Raw genomic sequence first — 23,399 nt, forward strand, 5'->3', positions numbered from 1 at the left:
GGTCATTTCAATGGCTGCTGTTAGTGGGGCAGATACTTACAGTGTGTTGGTTCACTAGGATTTATATTAACATGTCAAACTAGCATCTTGTTCCACCTTGAAAGAAGGGGGGAAACTGGAAACAATATATTTCAGTTGTTCGACATGCAGTGGCATGAACATGCAGTTGACATGACTGACAGATGATCAGTGGTGGCAAATGATTAAGTACATTTACAGGAATACTTGTACTTTGAGTATTTCTCTGTTATGCCATTATACTTCTACTTCACTACATTTCAGAGCAAAATATCATACTCTTACTCCACTCCACTGGTTACCATTTACATTTAGATTTTAGTTAGCTCACATACCAGCTTCTAGAATAAATGTTAGATAAAACCACACAGCGATATAAACAGTGAGCTTCACCTCAACGGTTACAGCATGAAAATTCTGCCAACATGCTAATTTCTCAGCTGGGCTGGATGATGTTTGAAATCATCACAATGATATTTGTGAGCATTTTAAATAATACATCACAGCGTTACACATTTATGCAAAATAACATATCAAATTTATGTTCAACATAACTCAACCCAGTGATGATAAAATATGTTTGTATTTCCACTGAAAGTTGGTGTAAAAATATATAACACTCTGAGAGGGGCAATTCTTTGAGTACTTCTAGTACATGTTGCTGATCATAGTGTGAGTACAATTTTAAATGCATAATTCTTTCTTCTTATTATTAGGATCTGAATGCCTCTTACTCCACTGCAGATAATGACGGCCAGCCGGTCCTCCTGCAGGGATAATAAGGCAAAGTGTTCCTTTACAAAATGTACAACTTAACATTTCATGAGTGTCACGAGTTGTCTTGTGTTTACATAGGAGTGCTTCTAGTGGGCAAGACTGCTGCTCAGTATTTACATAATCTAAACCATTGTGACTGATGACAGTCTCTAAACCTGACCAACAATGCTGTTCTCAAGCCTATTCATGACTGTTGTTGACCCAATCATGCAAAGCCGCGTTCATTCAAAACAAAAACTCTCTCTGTGCCCATCACAGTACAGTCTGGCCTGTTTCTTACATAACGGGATTAGTCAAACCACTTGCCCGAATCAGGTCTAGAAGGGCTCTGTGTCCCCTATTTATGACTAGAACTAGGACATTGGGCAGATTGTGAAAGAGCTACAACTTTAGCAGCAACATTTCAGTATGTTACCACCAATGGTTTTAGTATCTGATGCCACCCAGTGGATACTTTTACACATGGTCTTTTGAACATGTGCTGCCACCAGAGTTTTGTCATGTGAGGTTCGAGTCTCGTGTGACCTTCAGCTGCCAAGAGTATCTGCAACAAACACCTGACATCTGAGAACCTGCCTGATGGCCCAAGGCCCAAAATGAGCAATGACACGGACTTGATAATGTCTGAGTCACCTGCAGGCAATTACTGTATTTAGTTCATTTCTAAATATGTACACAACTTTTGAATGAATGGTACCATGCCCCACATTTATTTAAGAGCCTGAAATGGCCTTCAAAAGATAAAAATTACTCTTTAATTTATTAAAAATTGTATTTCTCTTATTGTGATTTGTACATCATACTTTCTGCATGACTGTTCAAATGTGTTTAAGCTCAGTATTCGCTTCAGAAACAAAAAGCAGTCCGTGTTCATTTAAATATTGATTACCAAATTCAAATTAGAACAGAGTAGAGAGTAATTTTAATGTAACAACATAATGATTTTGTAGATGTACATTAAGAATCGTACTAATTATAGATCATTTTAGTCAGAAAGACAGAAGCGTCCTGGAATGATTGAGATTCAAATAAAACAGAGAAAAACATCAACACAAACATACACCTCTTAATACTGTGCTCTGATAAAATATTTGAAAACTTCTTAAAAGGAGCAGAATGCCTCATAAGACAAGGTTCTTGGTTAAAACCTACAGTATGTGGCTAAAATAGATTACAGTACTTAAATATAAAAATAGACTCTTTTTTGAATTTGTTTGTTCTTTTAGTTCTCCGCTGCAGTCTTGTAGATGGACGGATGCGTTCATCTGGCGTGTGTCAACAGGAGGGTTGTGCTGCCTCAGTGACACATCCGAGAGGTCATCTCTTTCTGCAGACATAATGCACACAGTACAGCCAGTTAGAGCGATGAAAAGTGCCAAAAGACAAGGAAGGGCCTTTGATAAAGCACAAGGCATGCCAAAACACACAGTGTCTCAATCAGTGTGGAGGGGTCATCAACACAACAATTTGGGGCTATGCAGTAATTCAGCATGTCTGATTATTGTCTTTTGAGAGCATTTTATCACTTTAAAATAATATTTTTTAGAGATCTGGAAAACAACAACGGTCCCCAGAAAGGGTCCTGCATCAGAGAAGTGATTTTTGTGAGTAATGCTCACATCCAACAGGCAGCAGCCTGCAACAAATGATTGCTGGTCGCAAATTGCTGATAAATTTGAGACCGACAGGCCTTTTGTGTGCATGCGTCGGTCATGAGTTTGATGTTTGTTTTGATTAGATAAACATTACATTAATATGGGAGGAAATGATCTCATGTTTCAAATTGCAGCTTACATAGTCTGTCCACCAGGGGGTGCTGACAAGTTTATTTGCCAACTGTATATCCTAGCGTCATGTAGGTGTGGGAGGTATACTGATTTCATCCCCGTCACCAGTGTCACATTCTGCCACAACATGGATTTTGCAATACTGACAATACTGTGATAAAAGTTTCAGCATAATAAAAAAATAGTTTTACTGTGGCTGCAATTGAATGCAGGTAGAGGGCTAATCACACACTCATAGAACTGGGAGTTACATCCAATAACTATTATTTCCTCACTAAAACGCAGACGCTGGTGACATGAAGATGTGGCAGCTACCATTATGAGCAACAAGCCCCAACACAAAAGTCTTCATCTACTCCCCCATCTGAGGACGTAAAGACCCAGTGGATTGAAGGAAATGTCCCCACAACAACAACTGGAAAACTCCGGCTACGTGTGCGCACTAATCATTTTCCTTTGGACTGCTTTGAGGGCCAATACAAAGCAGGATTCACTCCATACTTCGAATTTGGTATTAGCACATTCTAAGTCTAATGTGGCTAGCAGCATCTGCTGGAGACCTACATGCTGGAGCAATGTTGGCATATTTAATATTGAGAGACTGTGAAGAGAAACTGTGAACTTTGAGCCTCATTTGAAGCCAGTTAAATAACCAGATTGGTTGGTTGTGTGTGGGAAACTGTTCATGTTGCTTTTGTGTCATCCCACTTAGCCATAACTTATGTTATCTCCACACATCAGACAGCAACACCAGCTCAGCTGGTTTTGTTGCTACAGGAGAGCTGCTGCATGCCGTGTCAGTACGTGCGTCTAATGCTGCCACATGTACCTGTAAGTAATGTTCCGGCTACTGTGCTTATATAATTTACTTTGGGTTTGAGAGTCTGTCAGTGTCAGGCAGGAACAGCGCTTAAATTGATTGAGCACACCCATGCAAGCACAGGTACACACATACATGCATACACGCACTCTTAACACCTGTTTTTTGTTATTATGGACAGCACATGTCTTTTTGTTTGTTTTTGTTGCCATATTGGTTTTGGCAGCACGAGCAGAGAGACTGACAGTTTTATTGATTACTGAGATAACACTGACGTGTGTTGCCGTAGCTTAGCTTGCCACATGTCTTTAGGGGTAGCTTGGCTGTAGTGAAGCTTCATTCAATTTCTAGTAACTGGTAGCCAAATACAGTACATGCTGCAGTCCTACCCCTTTTCTAACTCTTAGAATGAATCACATTACTAATTAACCTACATTACACTGCAGGTTATTCCTTCCAAAACACAGGTTGGCCCATACTTCCATTTTCATCAGAGTCAAAAAACACATCAATTTTTAAAATCATTATTTCTTTCCTGGGATGTGTTGTCCTACACTGTCAAGAGTGAAACAAGGTAAAATCATGTTTTGAATGGAATATCCCTACATTTTTATCCCTATATTTCATATAATACAGTCAGCATAGAAAACAAACAAACAAACAAACAAACAAACAAACAAACAAACAAACAAACAAACAGAAAGCTATGGTGTTAAATAATGTTGTTGCTGAACAGTATGATGTCACAGTGAAGTTGACCTTTGACCTCTTGGGCACAATATGTCATCATTTCACGTCATCATTTTATCCAATAGATGTATGAAAAAGTGTATGAACTCTTTAGTTATGCTCAAAAATGTATATTTTTCACTTCCTGTCATTTTCCTGTCATTTCCTTTTGTATTCAGCTCAATATTAGACCCTCTCTGTTCTCTGACTCACCAGAGGCTCCAGCTCTTTGTGGTCCGTGAGGTTGAACTCAGTGACAAAGTAATAGAAATGCTTGTAGCAGGTATTGACATGAGCCTCGGCCCCCATCTGGCTCACACGGTCAAAGTGGTGGATGTAGACGTGGACAAACACCCGGAACAGACGAGACAAAATCTTCTTAGCCACCTGCATGAAGGTCTTAGGGAAGGGAGTACCTGGAAGTCAAACAGATGGAGACAGAAGAACGCGACAGTCAATCCATGGTGACCTTTTGCATTTTGTTTCACAGAAAGGAACACATTTGAAATACTGCCGTATGCAATTCAATGGTAATAGAATATTTTAACCACATTTTCAGTGTAATCCTTAACCCTCTTTGTCCTCTGGAGCCCCTCATGCTGGATACCAGCATGCTTAAGGAAGCAGCCTGTGTCACTTCATATGTGAATGGAAAATCAACACGGCTTGGTCTGGTCCGGATAAGCCTCTGCTCCAACCAAGTGATTAATTTTGTGTGTCGTTTTGCTTTGACTAATTCAATAACATTTCAGGAATCTGTTCCAGAGGACGGGCGCGTCAGAGGTTGTTTCTATTCATAGCCAGCTGTACATTGTATGACCCATTTTTAAAGCCATTGCTGGGATGTTTCTGTGGTTGGTCAGATGCCACAGCACATTGCATGCACACATGCAGACGGATAATAGAAAACTGAGAATGCTCCAGCAGATTAGCAGATAGCGTTTGCTATGTGCAACACTGTAGGTAATTTAATAAATGTGGCCTTGCAGACTGTATCTCAAACATATTTTGGTTATCTGTTCTTTTAAAAGAGTGGTTTCAGATTTTACGCATTCACTCAATGCATTTTATCTCATTTTCCTTTTTATTCATTACATGTTCATCATTAAAGTGGTCTTTCATGTGCCCAGTGCTGAAATGATTAGTCCATTGAAAGACAAAATATCATGTTTGCATATCACAGCAGCAGTCCAAATGTTACTGAAACATTGTTATGTGTTGACAGTTTTTAGAAACAGTTTTTAGAGTCCCCTAAAATCAAAATGATTCAGTATTTTACAGAACTCTGAAAAAAATAAGCACATTTTTAGAAGCAAGAATATCTTTTCTTTCCTCTTCTGCACTGCGTTACAGCATCACAGCTTCTTCACCGAGAGAATCTGCTGCTTCTGTCTGTTTTATATCATTATTAGCTGAACACCACTGGGGTTTGAATGCTGTCCAGACAAAATAATGAGATGCTGCTTTGAGCTCTTCTGAGTTGGGATGGGCACTGATCTTTATTTGTAACAGTTTGTGGAGCAGATAATGATTGAAATTGACAATAACTTGTAACCATTGTGATCATGTGATCATGTTTATGAACGGCTGACGGCTTGGTTCACTACCTGATTTAAGGATTTGAAAAAATCCCTGATATTCTTTACAGTAGGATTTTTTACACTGGAAACACTTTTTAAGAACACAAACCAGGAAAGATCTGGGACCTAATTCTGGATATCACCATCGACAGCTCACTTACCGACGTTGGTGGGGAAGATGTTCTCATTGTTGATCTGTACCTCAATCCAATCCATGAGCAGGCTCATGTATTTGGGGGCCGACAGTGCCGTCGGCCTCTTGTACTTGTGCTCGTCCTGCCAGCGGTATTCATACTTGGGCCCACCGGACATAACAGGGCAGGTTTGATCAGTGCAGGAGTCGCTGATGGTGCCATAGATGAGGTTGATTCGGTTGAAGAAGTCGACCACGTGGACGGCCACCCAGTCATTGAGGTCCTCGCCGTGGGGCAGCTGCACGGCCTGCTTCAGGTCCAGCCCTGCATTCAGAGACGCCTGGGCCTTCTTGTGCAGCTCGAAGCGCTGCGTCCCGGGCTCAAACTTGCGCTTGGGCCGGAATGTCCTGTCTTTGTTGAAGACTTGTTTCAGGGCCATGGACATGGTTGCATGTGGCAGCGGCGGGTGATTTGTTTGAATGCTTCTGGTGAATTATTTACTGTTGAAATGGAAGCAGTCAAAAGGTTGTGTCAATAACCAGCGGTGAGTCTTCGTTATGGATTGTGTTTGGTTTTTGTCTCGACTCAGTCTGTGGTCCTGCAGAGGCAGAAAGGGACAGAGTTTAATTCACTGATCTACAGTTTCACTGAACTGCACACTGTCTGTCAAGCCTCTTTTTTGGGTGAGTTTTTCTTTATATTCTATAACATATTACAGTCCATGACTACAACTAGGGCTGAACAATTAATTTAAATATTATCAGTATCACAATACTGCCACATGCAATACCCAAATCACGGGAGCTGCAATTTCCTGATAATGTAAACTGGATCAAACATAAATGAAGCTTGTTTGATACGGACCCCAGCAAAAATCATCATGTTTACTTTTTTTTTCAGTGAAAATGACATGCAAAAATTAACCTCCCACTAAAATCATGAATCATGCCACCAAAACTGTCAAAATAATCACAATATGATTTTTTTATATATATATCATCCAGCCCTAACTGCAACGAGCAATGACTTTCACAATCAATTAATCTTCTGCTTTTATAAATCATTTTTACTCACACTTATTAAACCTGTTATACATGACAGTTGATTACACAACAATTGCGTCTGTGTCCCAGTTTTTGGACAGTTTTGGGCCTACAGCTGCATGCACAAATGTAGTAAACCCCTCGCCCACCTGCTGAGGCAAATGGAAATCTTAAATTCAGTGTTAATCTTGGCATTAAAAATGATGGCGGTCGTGTGACGATGAAGCACAGCTGGATGGTACAAGAATATGAATAAAGAGACGTTTGAATCATGAGCTTTATGCCTTATGATCATTACATAATACGGGACTTTTTGCTTTATTTGTTACTTTTATGAATTTCTCTACCACCGCACGGTGAGAGGAGTGGGGATGAATTGACCTTTCCCCCCTGAACGTGTCAGATGAGCGGACAGTCTGAGCAGTGACAGCAGAGACGCTTTAAAGATGAAACGTGTATCAAAGCGAACATGACTCATTTCCTCTTTCAGGCACTAATTCCGCCGTGAAACCCAAGAATCTGCGGAATGACAATAAAACCAAGTCAAAGCGCCTGTTACCAATTTAATAAGGCACTGCGAGCTTCATTTAAAGCCCAGTGGAAATATCTGTGGCTCCATCTTCGTGATAAAGCGGACTTTCTGTCGTTTTTAGCACACTTTGAAGGATGAAAGCCAGAGATTAAACAGCAGGGCACATGACGACTGTACCAAGTTTATTCGTGACGTGACTCGCGCTAGCTAACTCGATCAGACTTGTTGCTTTCAGCTAAAAACCCCGAACTAGACAGGACAAAGCCACGCTTTTCACATTTAAGTGACATTAGACGCTAGATAAAACCGTGTAAAAACAGTCAATATGTCACACGGATGGTCAAACGGTGATGAAATCGCACAGTTGAGAGCCACTTTCCCGAACTTACTTGTTCCGCCTTCCTGTTCCGTCAGTTTCCTTCGATCTTTTATTGAAAATTGTCTGGTCTCTGATCAATAGCTGTACGCGAACAACATGCACACACTACATTATGGATACATGGTGTGACACATGTTGCAGGATCGCTGTTAATTCAATAAACATGTCAATTTAATACAGAAACTAACGTCTGACTCCTCCCTACCAAACGAAAAGTACACCACAGTCAAGTTACAGACATTGACAGCAATGTCCGGTTAGAACCTTCAAAATAATATACCTCCCTGACCATTGTGACGTAGCCGAACAGAAAACAAGAACTGTGATCGAGCACAGGTTAAAAATAAAAACTTCACACACACACACACACACACACACACACACACACACACACACACACACACACACATATATAAACTCAAGTGTTGTAGATAAATTCGATTTCAAGGTTCTGGTTCAGGAGATGTTTTACTTTTCCTCAACATTTTAGGGGCTATTATTGTACATTTCAATACACAGCAATTAGCTGATATTTGTAGTTCTGATCTCCTATACAGACCAATTTTACACACAATCTGAGATAAACTCGCAAAATATTGGTGCTTTTTCCTTTTTCCATGACATACAGCCCTGTATTGGCCTGATGATGCAATACACAGTTTTCTCCAAATGTAGTGGTGCAATCTTTCAACTGATGTTAAAAGCAAGAAAATAGCAATGAAGCTTTTTATCTTTAAAGAGAATTTGGACTTTTAGTCATCATATTATATAATTTTGTTCAATTTTAGGGATTTTCAGTATGATTTTACACTTGCTATAGGGTATCTGTATTTTTCACTTACTTGCACACTAATTATAATAGTAGTAGTATTTATACATTTACCAATAAAAAAAACTTCAGACCTCATTCCACCACTGCCATGTGTGGACCTAAGCGATTAAAGCTATGAAAAGTTTACACCATTATTTTGAAGACTAATTCATCAACTTCCGGTGTCGTGTGCCTTTCATTGTTGCCTGGCAGCTTTGAAGTACTTCCTTTAATGCAGTATGTCACTGAATGGCAGGGGACAACCCGACTAACCTTATTTATTTTTTAACAGTCATAATAAGCCATGATACATCATGTTTGAAAAACCAAAGGAAACATCTGCTGTAAAGACATCTAAATGATCCAAGACTTTAGACCTTAAACCTGTTCACAACCCCTTCACATAATAGGTATTTCAACACATAACCCCCCTTTGAACTAGTGGTTATTTATGTTAATTCTTTATTTATCAACTCTGCTAATTATTTAATTTCAGCCTTTTTTATTTTGGGAAGAATATTTAACAGCTCATAAAGATGTCAAGTTTGGGGCTTCCTCTTTACGCAGGCTTTTCCAGTGCAGATCAGTCAAATGTGGTTCTCCAAACATGTATTCTAGGAATGTTTCTCAGATGTTTCCCTACATTGGGCCCGCTGGTCATGATGGGGTGAGGCAGATATTCTTCTGCTACATGCTTCAGAATTTTACAGATTTTGTTGTTGCTGTGCTTTTATCTGTTTGCTTTATCTGTAAGTAAGCATTTATAACCTGCACATTATTTTCATAAAGATTTCATGCCACCAAATATGTGCTCATCATCAAACCTTGAGTGCAAGTAAACTGAAGTCTTCCCTTTAATCACTGACTTCAAAGGATTGTTAAAGACTTAAAGTGTATAGTTCAGTTGATCAGTTTCATTCTACTTCTAGTTTATTTGGCATAAAAAACAATAAAATCATAGGTGTTGGCAGATACAGTGAAAAAACAACTTGTATACATACCATAATACTCCCATTATTGTCCAAAATACCAGAATATAAAATTAGTTTGGTCATCAATGTAAAAACGTCAACACTTAACATTCAAACCACGACAGACAGAGGTCCTCCTTACATGTCTGACACACTGCAGTCCAATTTACAAATGCACATTTATCGTCACTGAGGCCTGTTTAGCTGTATTGGTACTGTAGTCGAAGCTGGTCAGTGTGCATCGTTCATAAAAAGCTCTTTGTTTTGGTTGTTTAATGGCCAGTTGAAAGGAAGCTTTGTGCAACACTGGGACAGAATGTGCCTTGTTTCCGTCTACTTGACAGGCTCAGCGGCGGCTGCAGCTCCCTCAGGCTTGGCCTTGTTCGATACGGAGTAATGGTAAGACCTCATGGACTCTTCAACTTTCTTGAAGTCAGGACGCTCCTCATGCCTGGTGAGTGAGGAGAGAGGAGGGCCCGAAACAGCCGTTTGAAAGGTTGTTATTAATGGAAGGCAATGTCACAAGGGGTCCCACAAGGACCAATATTTACTGCTATTAACTCGAGACATAAATAATATTTATTTTCCAACTGAAAATTATAATTCTCCAGTTTACAGCCTGCTTTTGACTACCTCCAGACCTCTTCATTAATTTAATACTTGTTCTAAACTTCAAAAGGACATAATACAAGCATGCAGCACAGAGCACTTACTCCTATCCATACCCGTACTGGAAAACTATTAGATACACTACAGCACTTGCAAGTACTTAGGACTTTGTTTATCTTGATCCCAATGAGACTACATGATTCAATCAAGCTTAATCAACTCGCTAACAGGCACAAGAGACGATCAGTTTCTTACTTGTACGTCCAGCATTCTTTCATTAATGTGTACATTCGCTCTGGACATGCTGCTGGACACTCCATGCGGTTCCCACCTTCAATGAAGCGCATCACATCTGGTCCTTTCATTTTCTAGACACAATCGGGACAGAAAAAGATCTGTAATTCAATTTAATGCTCAGGATCCATCCCCATAGTGGTGGGACCTTTATGGCCTGCAGAAACACCTGGTACCTTGTAAGGTTTCCCTCCGTAGGAGAAGGCCTCCCACATGGTGATACCAAAACTCCACACGTCACTTTTACTGGAGAATTTGTGGAAGTTTATACACTCTGGAGCATACCACTTCAGAGGCCATTTACCTGCAGTACGAGCCTGTAAAACACACAATCACAACAAGCAGGGTGTCAGTGATTCACCAAAGGCAGCCTATATCAGACTGGGCCAACATAGTGTGATCAAAGGGGATGTTAAGTGGGAAAGTAGGTGGTGCAAGATTTCTATAATTTCATTTCTTTCCCCACATTTAAAAAAGTAAGCCTTTATTATTTCACTTAATATTGATGTTAGTCACATGTGCAAGTGTATGAATGATGGAAGTGGACAAAAAAAATCCCTTTTAGGAGGTTCTGTGGCTTAAAAACCATTGATTTAGACAGCGTGGTGTAGGGTAAATAATTCTCAAACAATACAAGTCGTGTTGAATTATACAGTATGCTCCAATCCTACATGTCCAGTTGTATATCATTTCCTTGCAGTTAGTGAATCCTGTGACTTTCTGATATCTACATTCCCTCCAGATGTAGGTCAGGAAACCCGTAAAAAGGAAATCAATTGCGTGTTTACTTTAGTTCCCATGGAGCAGGTGACACCTTTGGGTTAGTATTTGAGTAGCCGGAGGTTGCTGAGGTCAGCAATCCTCAGAAAAGCAATCAATTTAAGATACACTATCTATTTGTGTTTCCTGCAGCACTGATAATTCCTGTGTGGCCATCTATTTGTGTCACTTTGTCTTGTGTGGACCTTGTAATAGTTGTCATCTGCTCCCAGGGCCTTGGAGAGCCCAAAGTCACTGATTTTGGCAAACTGTTGGTTGACCAGCAGGACGTTACGAGCTGCTAAGTCTCTGTGCACAAAGTTCTTCTCCTCCAGATACTTCATTCCCATCGACACCTGGTGCATCAGGTTGACAATGTTCTCCACAGTCACATTATCCCTGCGGGAACAAAAATAGTCATCACATAATTTTTTTTTCTTTAGAAATGTAGTTTTTCCTTATTCAAATCAAGGGTCTAAGGATAAAGCGTTTGTAGGTCACTGCCTCCAAACCTTAAGTCACAAGATTTAGGAGGGTTAGGAGTGAAAACTTATTTATGCAACACAGAAATGTTCTGGGGTTTCTCCCTGGATGCTGCACAACAATCTAATCTAAGCAATCTAAAAATCCTTCAAATGAAACAATCTGAGGAGGAAAGGTCGCAGCAGCTCATAACATACAGTCATCTAAAGCCTATAGCTAGAACATGTGATGAGGGGTCATAAGCAGACACCCACACACACACACACACACACACACACACACACACACACACACACACACACACACACACGTATATATGTGTAATTTTTGCCTCTATTTGATAGTGATGGATGAAGAGGCAGACAGGGGACGGGGAGACACGCAGCAAAGGAATCTGGAATCAAACCGGCCACACTTGTGACCGTGTGGCCGCGTGTGGCGATGCTCTGTAACCATTCAGCTGCCGGGGTTCTCTGTCAGTCTGCATTTTAAAGGGTCACATGCAGCAGATTGTGTTGCATGTGACCCTTGTATGGACTGTAAATACCCTCTGAGACATTTGTGTGATTTGGGGCTAAAGAAACCAAGACTGACCTGAATTATAGTGTGTCAAACGTCTGTCCCCTGGTCTGTCCAGCGAGGAAGACTGCGATTAATGATTATTTTATGTTGTCATACCGAGAGTTGTAATAATTCAGTCCTGTATGCATATGGCACTCCTCTGAGTCAAGCCATGTCTAGATTGCAGTCGGCCTTTAACGTTCTTCAGACATATCTGCAGAACCTCCTACTTGTACTGAATGCAGATTAGAAAGAAAGAACCCATAATTTCGTCTTACATTTTCCTCTCCTCCACACACATAATGGAACTGAAATTGAATTTGTTCAGGCTTAGAAATATCTGGGAATTTGGTTAGATAGCGCTCTGTCTTTTAAACATCATGTGGCAACATCTAGCACTGAATCTGAGGATAAAAATATGTTATATTGGAGAAAAGTGTGTTTTTCTCTCGAGGACAGGAAAAGCATTGTGCAGTCAGCCATCATGACTGTGCCTGACGACAGAGATATCCTGTACTCTCTTGCTGCTCATTCCACCAGCGTGCCCTGTGCTTCATTACAGGAATATCATACACATATGAGAAAGAAGGCCAGTCCTCACTAGCAACAAGAAGACCATTTTTGTTTTGAGATGTCTGAATCTGGTTCAGTTTATCACATCTCTTCCCAAAAAAGCACAATCTTCAGGAGTAAATATTGAACTTTTTCCACCAAATAAAATGAATAAATTACAGAGGACTTTAAGACTTGAAAGTCTCATCCCACTGGATGCACTTGAACCTTTAATTTTAGACCTTTGTAAAGATATCTGTAATTGTTTCTGATGCTGTTTCTATGTGCTTGTGTGTGACTGCTGGTTTCACTATCAACTGAACTCACTTATTGGCAGAGAGGAATTTGTTGAGGGGTCCTGCGGAGGCCATCTCCATAACCAGCATGAGGTTCTCAGCGTTGCACAGACCCAGCATGCGAACAATGAAGGGGTTACTCAACTGGTGCATGATCTCTGCCTCCCTCATCATCTCTTCCTTCACCAGCTTCTCATTGTCGCTTTTCAGCACTTTGATGGCCACATCGATCTGACCCCTGAGAGAAAACATGAACAGAGCACGAACATCTGAGCTTTAAAGGGAGACACCTGGAGGCCACTGGGTTCAGCAAAAATACAGAATACTGCACAAACAGTAAAAACACAGCTTTGGTACAATTTTTGGTTTGTAATGTTTCCTCACGAATCAGTCTTGAGGACTCCTTTCTTGACGCAGCCAAAGTTCCCAGAGCCGAGCTCCACTTCATCAATCAGCAGCTGACTCCTTTGGATGTTAAACTTCCTCACTTCATTTGGGTTGTGGTACGGGTTGAAAGCATTGGAGTCCATTGGCAGAACCTCACGGTCTTCAGGCACAGTGGTAGCTGGCTTTGAGGCCATCGCAACAGCTGGAAGGTGAAGGTACAAACCGCACGGGCTAAAAATGCAGTCCTCTATGTACTGATACTGATCTGATGATTTATTGTTTTTATATGTGCTGTGCATGCTGTTAAAAAGCTGGGTGGATTTTCAGTATTATCTTTAAAGACAATCTTTTATGCTTTTAAACAGAGCAGCAAATTATGTGTGTTCAGTTACAGTGCTGCAGTATAAGTGTGGTTTCAGCTGGTTGTACTTCATGTGACTGACCTCGAGGTGGCGGTGTGTATCCATTTGCGCCCGTCCGCCTCTGAAAGTGTTACAATAAAATGAATCTCAGACAAAGACAAATGTGCTGACTTAAAGTGTGCAGGATGTAGTCGATACTCACTGTTGCAGGAAGACTGGGTGTCTCTGAAAGATCATAAGACAGATAAGAGTTGTATCAACATTTTCAGCAGCAGGTGTAATGATTAACAAGGCTGAATGTTACACACAAACATCAACTGGAAGCTCTGTGATTTTTGTAGCAATGGCAAAATGTCGATTTAACTGAGAAAAGGCAAGAAGATTTTCAGTACTTTCAGCAGCTTTGCCGTGAACACACGCCTCCCCGAGAACAGTCACCAGGCCATCAGGTTTCATCTTCAGGTACTCAACCAGCTACAGAGATTAAGATAAGATTCAGTTTTAACTTAGAAAAACCCCTAAGATAGATAATAAAAGAAGAGAACAGTATGGCTGACGGCCTACCTGCCAGATTGTGTCAAACTTTGTTCCCTCCGGCATGAAGTATTTCCCTGATTTGTCTTGGAGGATCCGATAGTGGTACACTGTTTTCCCATACATCATGGAGAGAGCGAAAGTACCCGACTCCTCTCTGTCTCTCACTCTGAGAAAGAAAAAACAGTGCTGCTTAAAAACCGCACCAAGACCTTTTATACTAAATCCTCAGAGGTCAGTTGGCAAACGCACAGAAAAAGACAGGGATGCAAAAACGTCCCCATGAGCAACTTACAGAAACTTTCCGTCTGGTTGTACTCCAGAATAAAGCCGCCTCTCACCTTCCTGGCGGGCAATTTTACCATGATACCAAGGCATCTTCTCGTGTGCTGTGGTGGCGATCAGTTTCTCCAGCTGAGGAGCTTGACTGATGATGGCCTGCTCCATGGCTTCTCCCTGAGCAGGAAACGACCGAGAGGCAAACACGTAGAAGGAAAACATTTAGACGGATGGAGATCATTCAGTTTACAAGACAAAAAAGTCAGAAACCATCAGTTTAAACTTAAGCAGCACATTGTATTTATTCTGTTTTTCATATTTTTCATCCATCCATCGTCTATACCCGACCATCCCTTTCAGGGTTGCAGGGGGGCTGGAGCCTATCCCAGCTGTCATTGGGCGGAAGGCGGGGTACACCCTGAACCGGTCGCCAGTCGACTGCAGGGCAACATATACAGACAGACAACCATTCACGCTCACACTCACACCTATGGACAATTAAGAGTCACCAATTAACAGAATGAGCATGTTTTTGGTCTGTGGGAGGAAGCCGGAGTGCCTGGAGAGAACCCACGCATGCACGGGAAGAACATGCAAACTTCACACAGAAAGGCCCCGCCTGACCCGGGGATCGAACTGGCGACCTTCTTGCTGTGAGGCACGTGCACTTCCTGCTGCTCCACCGTGCCTCCCCATATTTTTTTTTTTGTAAAATATTCATCTGCAAGAAAAGTGTGATGTCAAATGAATGTAGTGGAGTTAAAAGTACAATATTTCCCTCTGAAATGGGTAACACTTTCTATTAAGGTGCACATGTTCACTACTAACTAGTTCTTATTAGCGTGCATATTTGTAGCTTTATTCTGCATGACAATATTGTACAACTACTAGGCCATTAAGAGTTTTCTCTCATTATCCTCCTAATTACTGCTTATTGATAGTAAGGAAGTTGTTATATATGAATTATGATCTGAACCCCCAGAATGAGGCATTAATAAGTGCTTTATAATGACTATCAAAACACCAATATGCTACTAATATGCAAGCTAATAAGCAACTAGTTCATGTGGTTAAGGTGAAGGTGAAGGTAAGGTAAAGGTTAAGGTAGAGTTGAGGTGAATATGTGCACCTTAACAGAAACTGTAACCCTGAAATGCAGTACTTGATTCGATGCTGCTGAGAGGTGCCATGATTTTTCTGGCTCCTTCTGGTCCCTGCTGGGGTCGGTAAACATCTGGAGCTAGTTTGGCTGTTTAGATGAAGCCCACCAGTGATAAAAGGCTACTGGTCTCAGTGTGTGACTGCCTGCAGCAGGAGACACATCATTAAACTGCAGGATTTTGGACTGAAGTGGTATTTCAGAGGGCCAGGCCTCAAACTGAATGAAACAAAGTTTGTGCGCTTTTTGGGGGACCACAAAGACACTAAATAAACAAAAGGGTACAATTTGCTGAACCACCTAGAGATTCAAATTTTCTGTGCATCTTAGGGATATTTCAGGTGGGATGGTTTTCCCTGCAACGGTCCTCAACGATGGCACATTACAAATTCCAGTTCAACTTTGGGAAATCTGAAGCTTTTATCTTTATGTGAGGCTGGTATTCCAGCTGCTGAATTGGATCTAATTTCTACTAAAGAAATAGTCCCTATGAAAACTATTGACAGTGTGTTCTTTGGATTATCCAGAGTATCAGGGCCATTTTTTCTGGAAAGCAAAGTTGCTGATGGATTTTTCAAATATAATAATAATATCATTTTTACCTCCCTTGAATTAGGATAGAGGCAGAAATCTCAAAGGCTGGTCTAAAACTATGTGCATGCACAAACCACTTGAGGTAAGTGATAAAATGTGTTTTTATGTAATTTGGGCAAGGTGACCAGTGGTGGAAGAAGTACTCAGATCCTTTACTTGAAGCCCCCGTCCAGTCAAAAATGTGTTTTTCTTCCTGTTCCTTCAGCTGAATGTCTGAACTTCAGGGTATGTGCAGAGTTTCACACACACCTTTCTACTGATTGAAAATCCAATTTTAAGAGGCGGGCCAACAAGCATGATTTCTGACATCACAAATAGCACAAATAGTTTGGAAGCAAAGTGTAATGTGGAAACCTAAAGCCTCCTGTGCACATCCACCGAGAACAGACTTCACAGTGAAGCAGGAGACATTGCTCAGTACTGCAGTCCTGTAACTACTATAAATACAGTTAAATAGTTTTGTCCAATGGTTCCAAACCTGGGGGAAACTCCAAAGGGTCACAAGATAAATCTGATGGGCTATCAGATTATTAACAAGAGAAAAAAAAAGAAGGGGAAAACACAGACGTTTAGAGGGGAAATGACTCATTGGTTGAACTACAACTGATGGACATCTGATAAAAGGCTGGGAACAACTGTTTCATCCTTTTATCTCTATCTCTTTATCATTATGCTGTATTTTATAAGTTTACCAGAAGTGTTTTTGTGTAAAATCCTAATCTGCATAGTATACGCAGACGTATAATGGATGCACTCATGTACAGTAAAATACAGGCACCTGAAAGTTTGACACACTTCTTGAGTAAACGTAATAAGTTCCATTCAGCCACTGGGACCAACCCTTTCATGATTGACTGCATCTCTTGCATTTAAATTTTTGATGATACATGTTTTAAAAGCCGCAGCTCATTTACTTTCACCCCGCAGTCTCAGCAGAGCCTCACCTCCAGGTTCCACGTCTGCTTCACATACTCCCTCAGCATGTTTTCTCTCAGGCTGTCAAACACGCCGGGCCGTATCGGCGTTTCCGGGGAGCGCAGACAGGGTTTCCTCAACATGCACACCAGCCCATCGGGGTCTTTGCTGTAAAACTCACAGAGCTCTGCTGGCCCACAGTGAGGCTTCCCTCCTGCGATGCAGTAAGTCCCATTCAGCTGCTTCTCTATGGAGTAATGGTGAAACTCCAGGTTCCACACGACAGACAGGACGTAGCCACCCAGACTGCGGATACACTGTCGCAACAAGAAGAGCCCATCGGACATCCCGGCTAGCTTCAGCTGCTGCTCGGCCTCTGAGCGACTGATGCTGCCGTAGTAAAAAGGCAGCTCAGCTGCTGGGTCGCTGGACATGGTGAGACCTGGGAGAGATGAGCTGAACTTTGGCTTGGAGACCCAGATGTGGATGGTGGAAAGAAACTACAGAGACAGAAAGGGAAAGTATTTAAGTAAAAGCTGCATTTCAAAAAAAGCAGAAATCTTTTAGAAATATGCTGGTTCAGGAGCCCAATGTGTGCCAACACACCCACAGGTCACCATTCTGTGACCCCTGACCTGTCAGCCTTTTAGCCCCCACACTCCCTCCACTGAATGCACAGTCAATCAGAATTTCTCACCTGGAGTCACTTCGAGTTTTCCTCTCAGTTTTTATCACCTTCTCTTCTTCTCCTCTACTCTACAACTAAAAAAATGATGTTGTTTACAATGTTTTCTCAGGGTTGTCAGCTCTACAAAGGCAAGCTGTCAGGGGCCATATGTCTGGATGAGATATTTCACAAGCGCCCACACTTTGAGACTGCATGAAGCTTGCAGATTAGTGACAGAAGCCACAACAGGAAGTCGCGATCCGCCCTCACAGCCTCCTGTCTCCAGCATCTTGTTCTTCCGTTGAACAGGTGCTTTTTGGTTCTAGATCATTCCCTCTGTTTTAGTAACTCAAGTCTGCAAGTTTTCCCACATTGTTTTGTTCCTACACTGTTAAAACACTAAGTGTACAGTGTGATGTTTCTGTTAAGAGTCCCATTCAAGGCCTCAGTCGAGGCGTCTGAGCTGGAGCGACGACACAAAGATAAGATTAAAATCAAGCACGTTTTGACTGCAGTGTGGAACGGTTACGTGACAGCAGGTGGAAAATGCCTGCTGGAGTTCAAAACAGAAATTGACAGAGATCATAATACGTCGGCACAGCAATAACATGCAGAGGGGAAGTGATCCGAATATGCAGACGTACTTACAGAAAGGATAGAGACTTTTAAATAATCACACCAAACTACAGCGAAATAAGAGCAAAAGCAAGGCTATTCTGTTGTTTTCTGGATCTTAAATATCAACAATAAATTTAATAAATTAAATTCATTTAAAAAAATACATATATTTCTATTTCTAGTATAATAATCTATATCTATTTCTATCACAGTGTGTCAGAAACATATTAAATTATACCCATCTTGACACTGTTATACTGTTAGATTTTGTAATCTCCATCAGTTTCCGGTCTTAGTGTGAATGGGAAAGCTCACACTCACATTTATTTTACAGAACCTTTTATGGACATTTATATATAAGCCAAATAACTTTGGCATTGTAACACAACGTAAACTCAAAGAGAAAAAAAGGTGTAAACCTCAGCTTCCTGGCTACATTCACAGTGGACAAGTGGGCAGAAACAGAGTTGCCACAAGACATGAGACTCCACTGTGACCAGACCCCCTGCTCACCACAACAAAGAGCACCAGGCCTGACAGTGGGGATGCATGGATAGCCCACACTTCTAGAGAAAAACTGTGAGACAATATCACAACAATGCATGAGAGCTGCATGAACTGCACTTCAGCCTGTACGTGTGGTGTTTCTTCAGGATGTTTTAAGTTCATCATTCAAAACTAAACTATTTGCACAACCTCACCTGACCTTTTAAATTACTCTGACATTTTATATACAAAAAATGTAGTTGATTAATTAGATTTTTTTTTGACCAATTAACCAATAACAAAAATCTCTAATTCCTTTCAAGTTTTTTCAGTTGAGACTGCAAACGTATGCGATCATCCACTTCAATTACACTAACATAAAGAGACAGAAATCATTTTCTGTTTCCTTCATTTATCTTTGAGCAACATAGATAGCACAGTAATAACATTTTCCATCCTTTCTAAATTCAGCACCGCCTTCTGCAATGTTACTTGAACAGACTTAAATTGAAAGAGAAAGTGAATTTAATGATAAAACAACAAACCATCCCTAACACACCATGACAAGAATATTAGCAACACTGCTGTAATTTATGACACGACCAAACCAACCAAAATACTGAAATATGTTTTCCAACGAGACATAAAAACTTCCACCAGCGACAGCGGCCAAGTCTTTGCTCCAGTCGTGTTCTTTTCAAATATGATTTTTATGGCTTTTCTGCTAAGAGTGGCGAAAGATGATGCGACACATGACAGAGTTCCTGTGCCAGGTGTGAACCCACAGTGCTGCGCAGCATCTTTGATAACGAGCCTGGGACTGTTTTCATCAAAAGATACCTTAAAAGACAGACACTCGCTGAATGCAGTGCACAAACCCTTAATGCACATAACAACGTTCTTTTGAAAATGAGGGGCTGCAGAGAAAGCAGATAGTGACCCAGTGAGCAGTGGAAAAAGTCCTGTGAGTCACTGTGTTTTCAACATGCGGAGGAGTACATAAGTGACAAACGCCAAAACCTACAGGGTGAATTTTTTCTGGCATGATTTAGGTCCTCTGAGACCCATTGAGCGCAAAGTAAACATAATTAAATACAAAGCAAAAACCTTGTCCTGTGTGTCATCTGGTCAGACTTTCCAATTTTTGGAGAGAAGTGACTGTTCCAGGGCAATCAATCTTGATGTCAGAGATAGGAAGCATGAGGAACTGAGTGAAATCAAACACGAGAGGCAATACAATCATCCTGATTGTTCCTAATAATTAAGAGCTTTCTGCACTTAAAGCTCAGGCTCGCAACTTTCTCACCCAGCAAAACAGCCACTGTGATAGAGCCCAGCTAAAATGGGGTGTATAGAGAAAAACTATTAATGAGTCATGGAAGATGTTTTTATATCATTTGCTCTGGTAAAACAAGCAATACTACACTACAAAAATACTCCATTACAAGTAAAAGTCTACTTTTCAAAAATAGACTCAACAGAACTATTAGCAAACACGAGCATAACCAAGACAAAGAATCTGCAGCGTGCTAGAGTATTTATGGTTACAGTGGTGTTTTGAGCTAAATGCTAATGTCAGCATGGTAACATGCACAGCAGGAACACATTTCACAGGCCCAATAATGTATATGACAAAGATTGAACTTGAACTCGTGTGTACCAAAATTTGTGCCAATCTATTGTGTAGATGTACAGATATTTTACTGGCCTGCTGGCTGTGCAAGAGAAAAAAACGAGAGTATCTCCAAAGTCAGCAGGATTTATCTACATGAATGTCTGTTCAAAATCGGGATTCACCTAATCGTTGGAAAGAGATATTTCAGTCTGACTGACAGACTGATACTGTCACTAGCTCGCTTTAGCCACTAGCAAACTACAGAAACAGCCTTAGGGTGATATTTGTGTTACACGAGCTCATTAAATGTTAAAGAAAATGGCATCACTGTCTATTCCTATTCAACATCACATCCAAACAGACTTCAGCAGCATGCTAACGTCAGGCTCAGCAGGATCAAGCAGGGGTCATGTAAACAGTGACCTGTCTATGTCTGGTTGAAAGCCACAAAAAGCAAAGACCCCCAACAGCACCGAGACTCAGAAACTCATTTGTGCAAAGACATTTGAGCTCTTTGACTCTTCTCAATCATACATGAAAATACCACCATGAGGTCAGCGATTTCATTTGCTTCTTTAACTACAAGCTGTGCAGATTACGTGACGCGTATTAAATCAAGAACATTCCAGTGATAACTATTCAGCTATTAAAGTTATTTTAGGTCATGATTATTTTGGTTGCGCTATCAGGAAGTCAGCTCGGGGTTATGTAACTCAAAGCATTCCTCACATCAACATATGAGACTGTGTCGGCATCCACCAACAGATAGTGTGTCCTTTAACTCTCATACATGAAATGATTTTTCCCCAAACTGACCTTTGTTTGAGAGAAGATTTAAAAACAACTAAAGACGTAGGTGCCCTTGGATGAGAGGCTGATTTGCATATCAGACCGGGGCCCAAATGGCCCAAACTGAAGCATAATTTCCCATCATCAGTGGAAACAGTTGACACTGTAATGAGCAGCTGGCATGTGTTCCTGTGTCATGATTCATATTATATTATACCAAACCAAAATGAGCCTGTTGAGGTTGAAATCTGCACTGAAACAGAAATGAAGTTTAGTGCCTTTTTCATTAGTGTTTTAATGTACAAATACTGTAAGCAAAAATAACACCAGCATCACTGCCTCAACAGCTGTTTCATTCCTATATAAAAAAAATAATTAAATTTAGGCATTTTTGTGTCAATTGTGGTTAAAAATGAATCTAAATGTAATGCTCGAATTCCCTGTAAACATTATGACGATTACACCGTGAATCAACGGCACATTTTGTACATTTTCTGAATAGAACATTTTGCAGATGTCCTTCAGTCCAAGACCAAAAATACATGCAGTAATTTCAAGAACAGTTACAAGCGATAAAAGACACACACAGAGAGACCTCTGTGTGATAAAACCTGCCCATTTTTGGCTTTCCATTCCGAGGCACAATAAAAGCTGCTATTTATATTTTGCACATGTAAGCTCTACTTTTGTAAGCCAGAGAAACAATGGCTCAGCCCGACTGCGGTACACACACTCTTATTCCTTTTTACTGCTGGACACAGCTATGGAAATGAAAAAAAAAAAGGGGGGGGGGGATTTCAACAGGAGATTTTGCTTAAATTTCAAAGATCGATAAGAATATAAATATCCAGTGGAGTTTTGCTCTTGAGGCTGAAACACACTTTGAACACACTCAAGCATGTGACATTAAGAAGTAAGATTTTAAACCATACTGTGGCTTTGTTGTTTTTGACATCATGAAACATTTCCTGCTGTTGACTCAGATATAACAAAAAATGTACTTACGTTTCACTGCTTCACCACTAAGTAGAGCGATGTTGTTGCCTCCGAGACAAAGATACATCTGTTCATCTGACAGCAGTGTAAGATGCTGTGATAAGTGGGGGTTAGAGACAATGACGCACGCACGCACACACACACACACACACACACACACACACACACACACACACACTTTCATAAAGTAGAAATATGCTTTTTCACTCTCCTGCTGAGAGTTACATAAAATCAATACTGCTCTCATGTCTTTATGTTAAATATGAAGTAGAGGAGGAAGTGGTTAGCTTGGCTTAGCATAGCTTAGCTTAGCAGAAAGACTGGAAAACAACTATTCTGGATCTGTCTCAAGGTAACAAAATCCATCTACCAGCACCTCAAAAGTTCACTTATTAACACATCCAGTCAAAAAGTGATAAACAGGGCTACTTGTGTTTTCAGAAGGACGTGCTAGTTGGTGGCAGAAATTTTCTGCTCTAACTCTCCACTAAGAAGTAAATAAGTGTATTTTCCAAAATGTTAGACCATTCCTTTAAATATGAAGCAACAGCCAGGAATCAGTTATTTTAGCATAGCTTAGCTTAGCTTGGAAACTGGGGGAAAAGCTAATTAAATACTGTCTGCTTTACAATAGTTTGGCACATGATACCTAAAAAAAACGTCGTTTTAAATGTCATTTTAAATCTTAAATTTTTATATAAAATCAACAAACAAGATTAAACCTGTTAATTCGCCAGCTTCTGAGGTGGCGGTTGGCATATTTAGCTGTTTTGCTCTTTGCTTAGCTAAGCTAACTCCTGGTATATAACAATTACAATTTGTCATTTGACAGATGCTTTTATCCAAAGTATGAATCCACACAC

General features: G+C 40.6%; 3 protein-coding genes across 3 annotated transcripts in view; 1 reads left to right on the top strand and 2 right to left on the bottom strand.

The window, feature by feature from the left end:
* gtpbp3 (GTP binding protein 3, mitochondrial) overlaps nt 1-23,399 on the top strand; it is a 224,220-nt gene that overhangs the window by 172,296 nt on the left and 28,525 nt on the right. The gene's annotated exons all lie outside the window — the stretch shown is intronic.
* On the bottom strand, nt 733-8,044 carry mob3a (MOB kinase activator 3A). Its single transcript, XM_070961754.1, has 4 exons — nt 7,810-8,044; nt 5,873-6,443; nt 4,345-4,547; nt 733-2,122 (listed from the first exon to the last, which is right to left on the bottom strand). The coding sequence occupies exons 2-4, from the start codon at nt 6,288-6,290 to the stop codon at nt 2,093-2,095; spliced, it is 651 nt and encodes a 216-aa protein (XP_070817855.1). The 5' UTR covers nt 6,291-6,443; nt 7,810-8,044; the 3' UTR covers nt 733-2,092.
* Nucleotides 9,583-22,609, bottom strand: zap70 (zeta chain of T cell receptor associated protein kinase 70). The gene is made up of 13 exons (XM_070961016.1): nt 22,546-22,609; nt 17,395-17,865; nt 14,714-14,874; nt 14,449-14,587; nt 14,277-14,358; nt 14,087-14,109; nt 13,966-14,005; nt 13,520-13,724; nt 13,167-13,373; nt 11,450-11,642; nt 10,661-10,801; nt 10,446-10,558; nt 9,583-10,032 (listed from the first exon to the last, which is right to left on the bottom strand). The coding sequence occupies exons 2-13, from the start codon at nt 17,797-17,799 to the stop codon at nt 9,915-9,917; spliced, it is 1,827 nt and encodes a 608-aa protein (XP_070817117.1). The 5' UTR covers nt 17,800-17,865; nt 22,546-22,609; the 3' UTR covers nt 9,583-9,914.

Source organism: Chaetodon trifascialis, chromosome 4 (genome assembly GCF_039877785.1).
Source record: "Chaetodon trifascialis isolate fChaTrf1 chromosome 4, fChaTrf1.hap1, whole genome shotgun sequence".
NCBI lineage: Eukaryota > Metazoa > Chordata > Actinopteri > Chaetodontiformes > Chaetodontidae > Chaetodon > Chaetodon trifascialis.

What these genes read in the sequence shown, in the direction of transcription:
- mob3a (XM_070961754.1), bottom strand. Translation starts at nt 6,290, where the DNA reads ATGTCCATGGCCCTGAAACAAGTCTTCAACAAAGACAGGACATTCCGG. An exon ending in CATCTTCCCCACCAACGTCG is followed by an intron (nt 4,548 to 5,872) that starts GTAAGTGAGCTG and finishes TTTGACTTCCAG; the next exon opens with GTACTCCCTTCCCTAAGACC. An exon ending in ACAAAGAGCTGGAGCCTCTG is followed by an intron (nt 2,123 to 4,344) that starts GTGAGTCAGAGA and finishes TTATGTCTGCAG; the next exon opens with AAAGAGATGACCTCTCGGAT.
- zap70 (XM_070961016.1), bottom strand. Translation starts at nt 17,799, where the DNA reads ATGTCCAGCGACCCAGCAGCTGAGCTGCCTTTTTACTACGGCAGCATC. An exon ending in ATACACACCGCCACCTCGAG is followed by an intron (nt 13,725 to 13,965) that starts GTCAGTCACATG and finishes TTCACCTTCCAG; the next exon opens with CTGTTGCGATGGCCTCAAAG. An exon ending in ACGGAGGGAAACCTTACAAG is followed by an intron (nt 10,559 to 10,660) that starts GTACCAGGTGTT and finishes GATTGTGTCTAG; the next exon opens with AAAATGAAAGGACCAGATGT.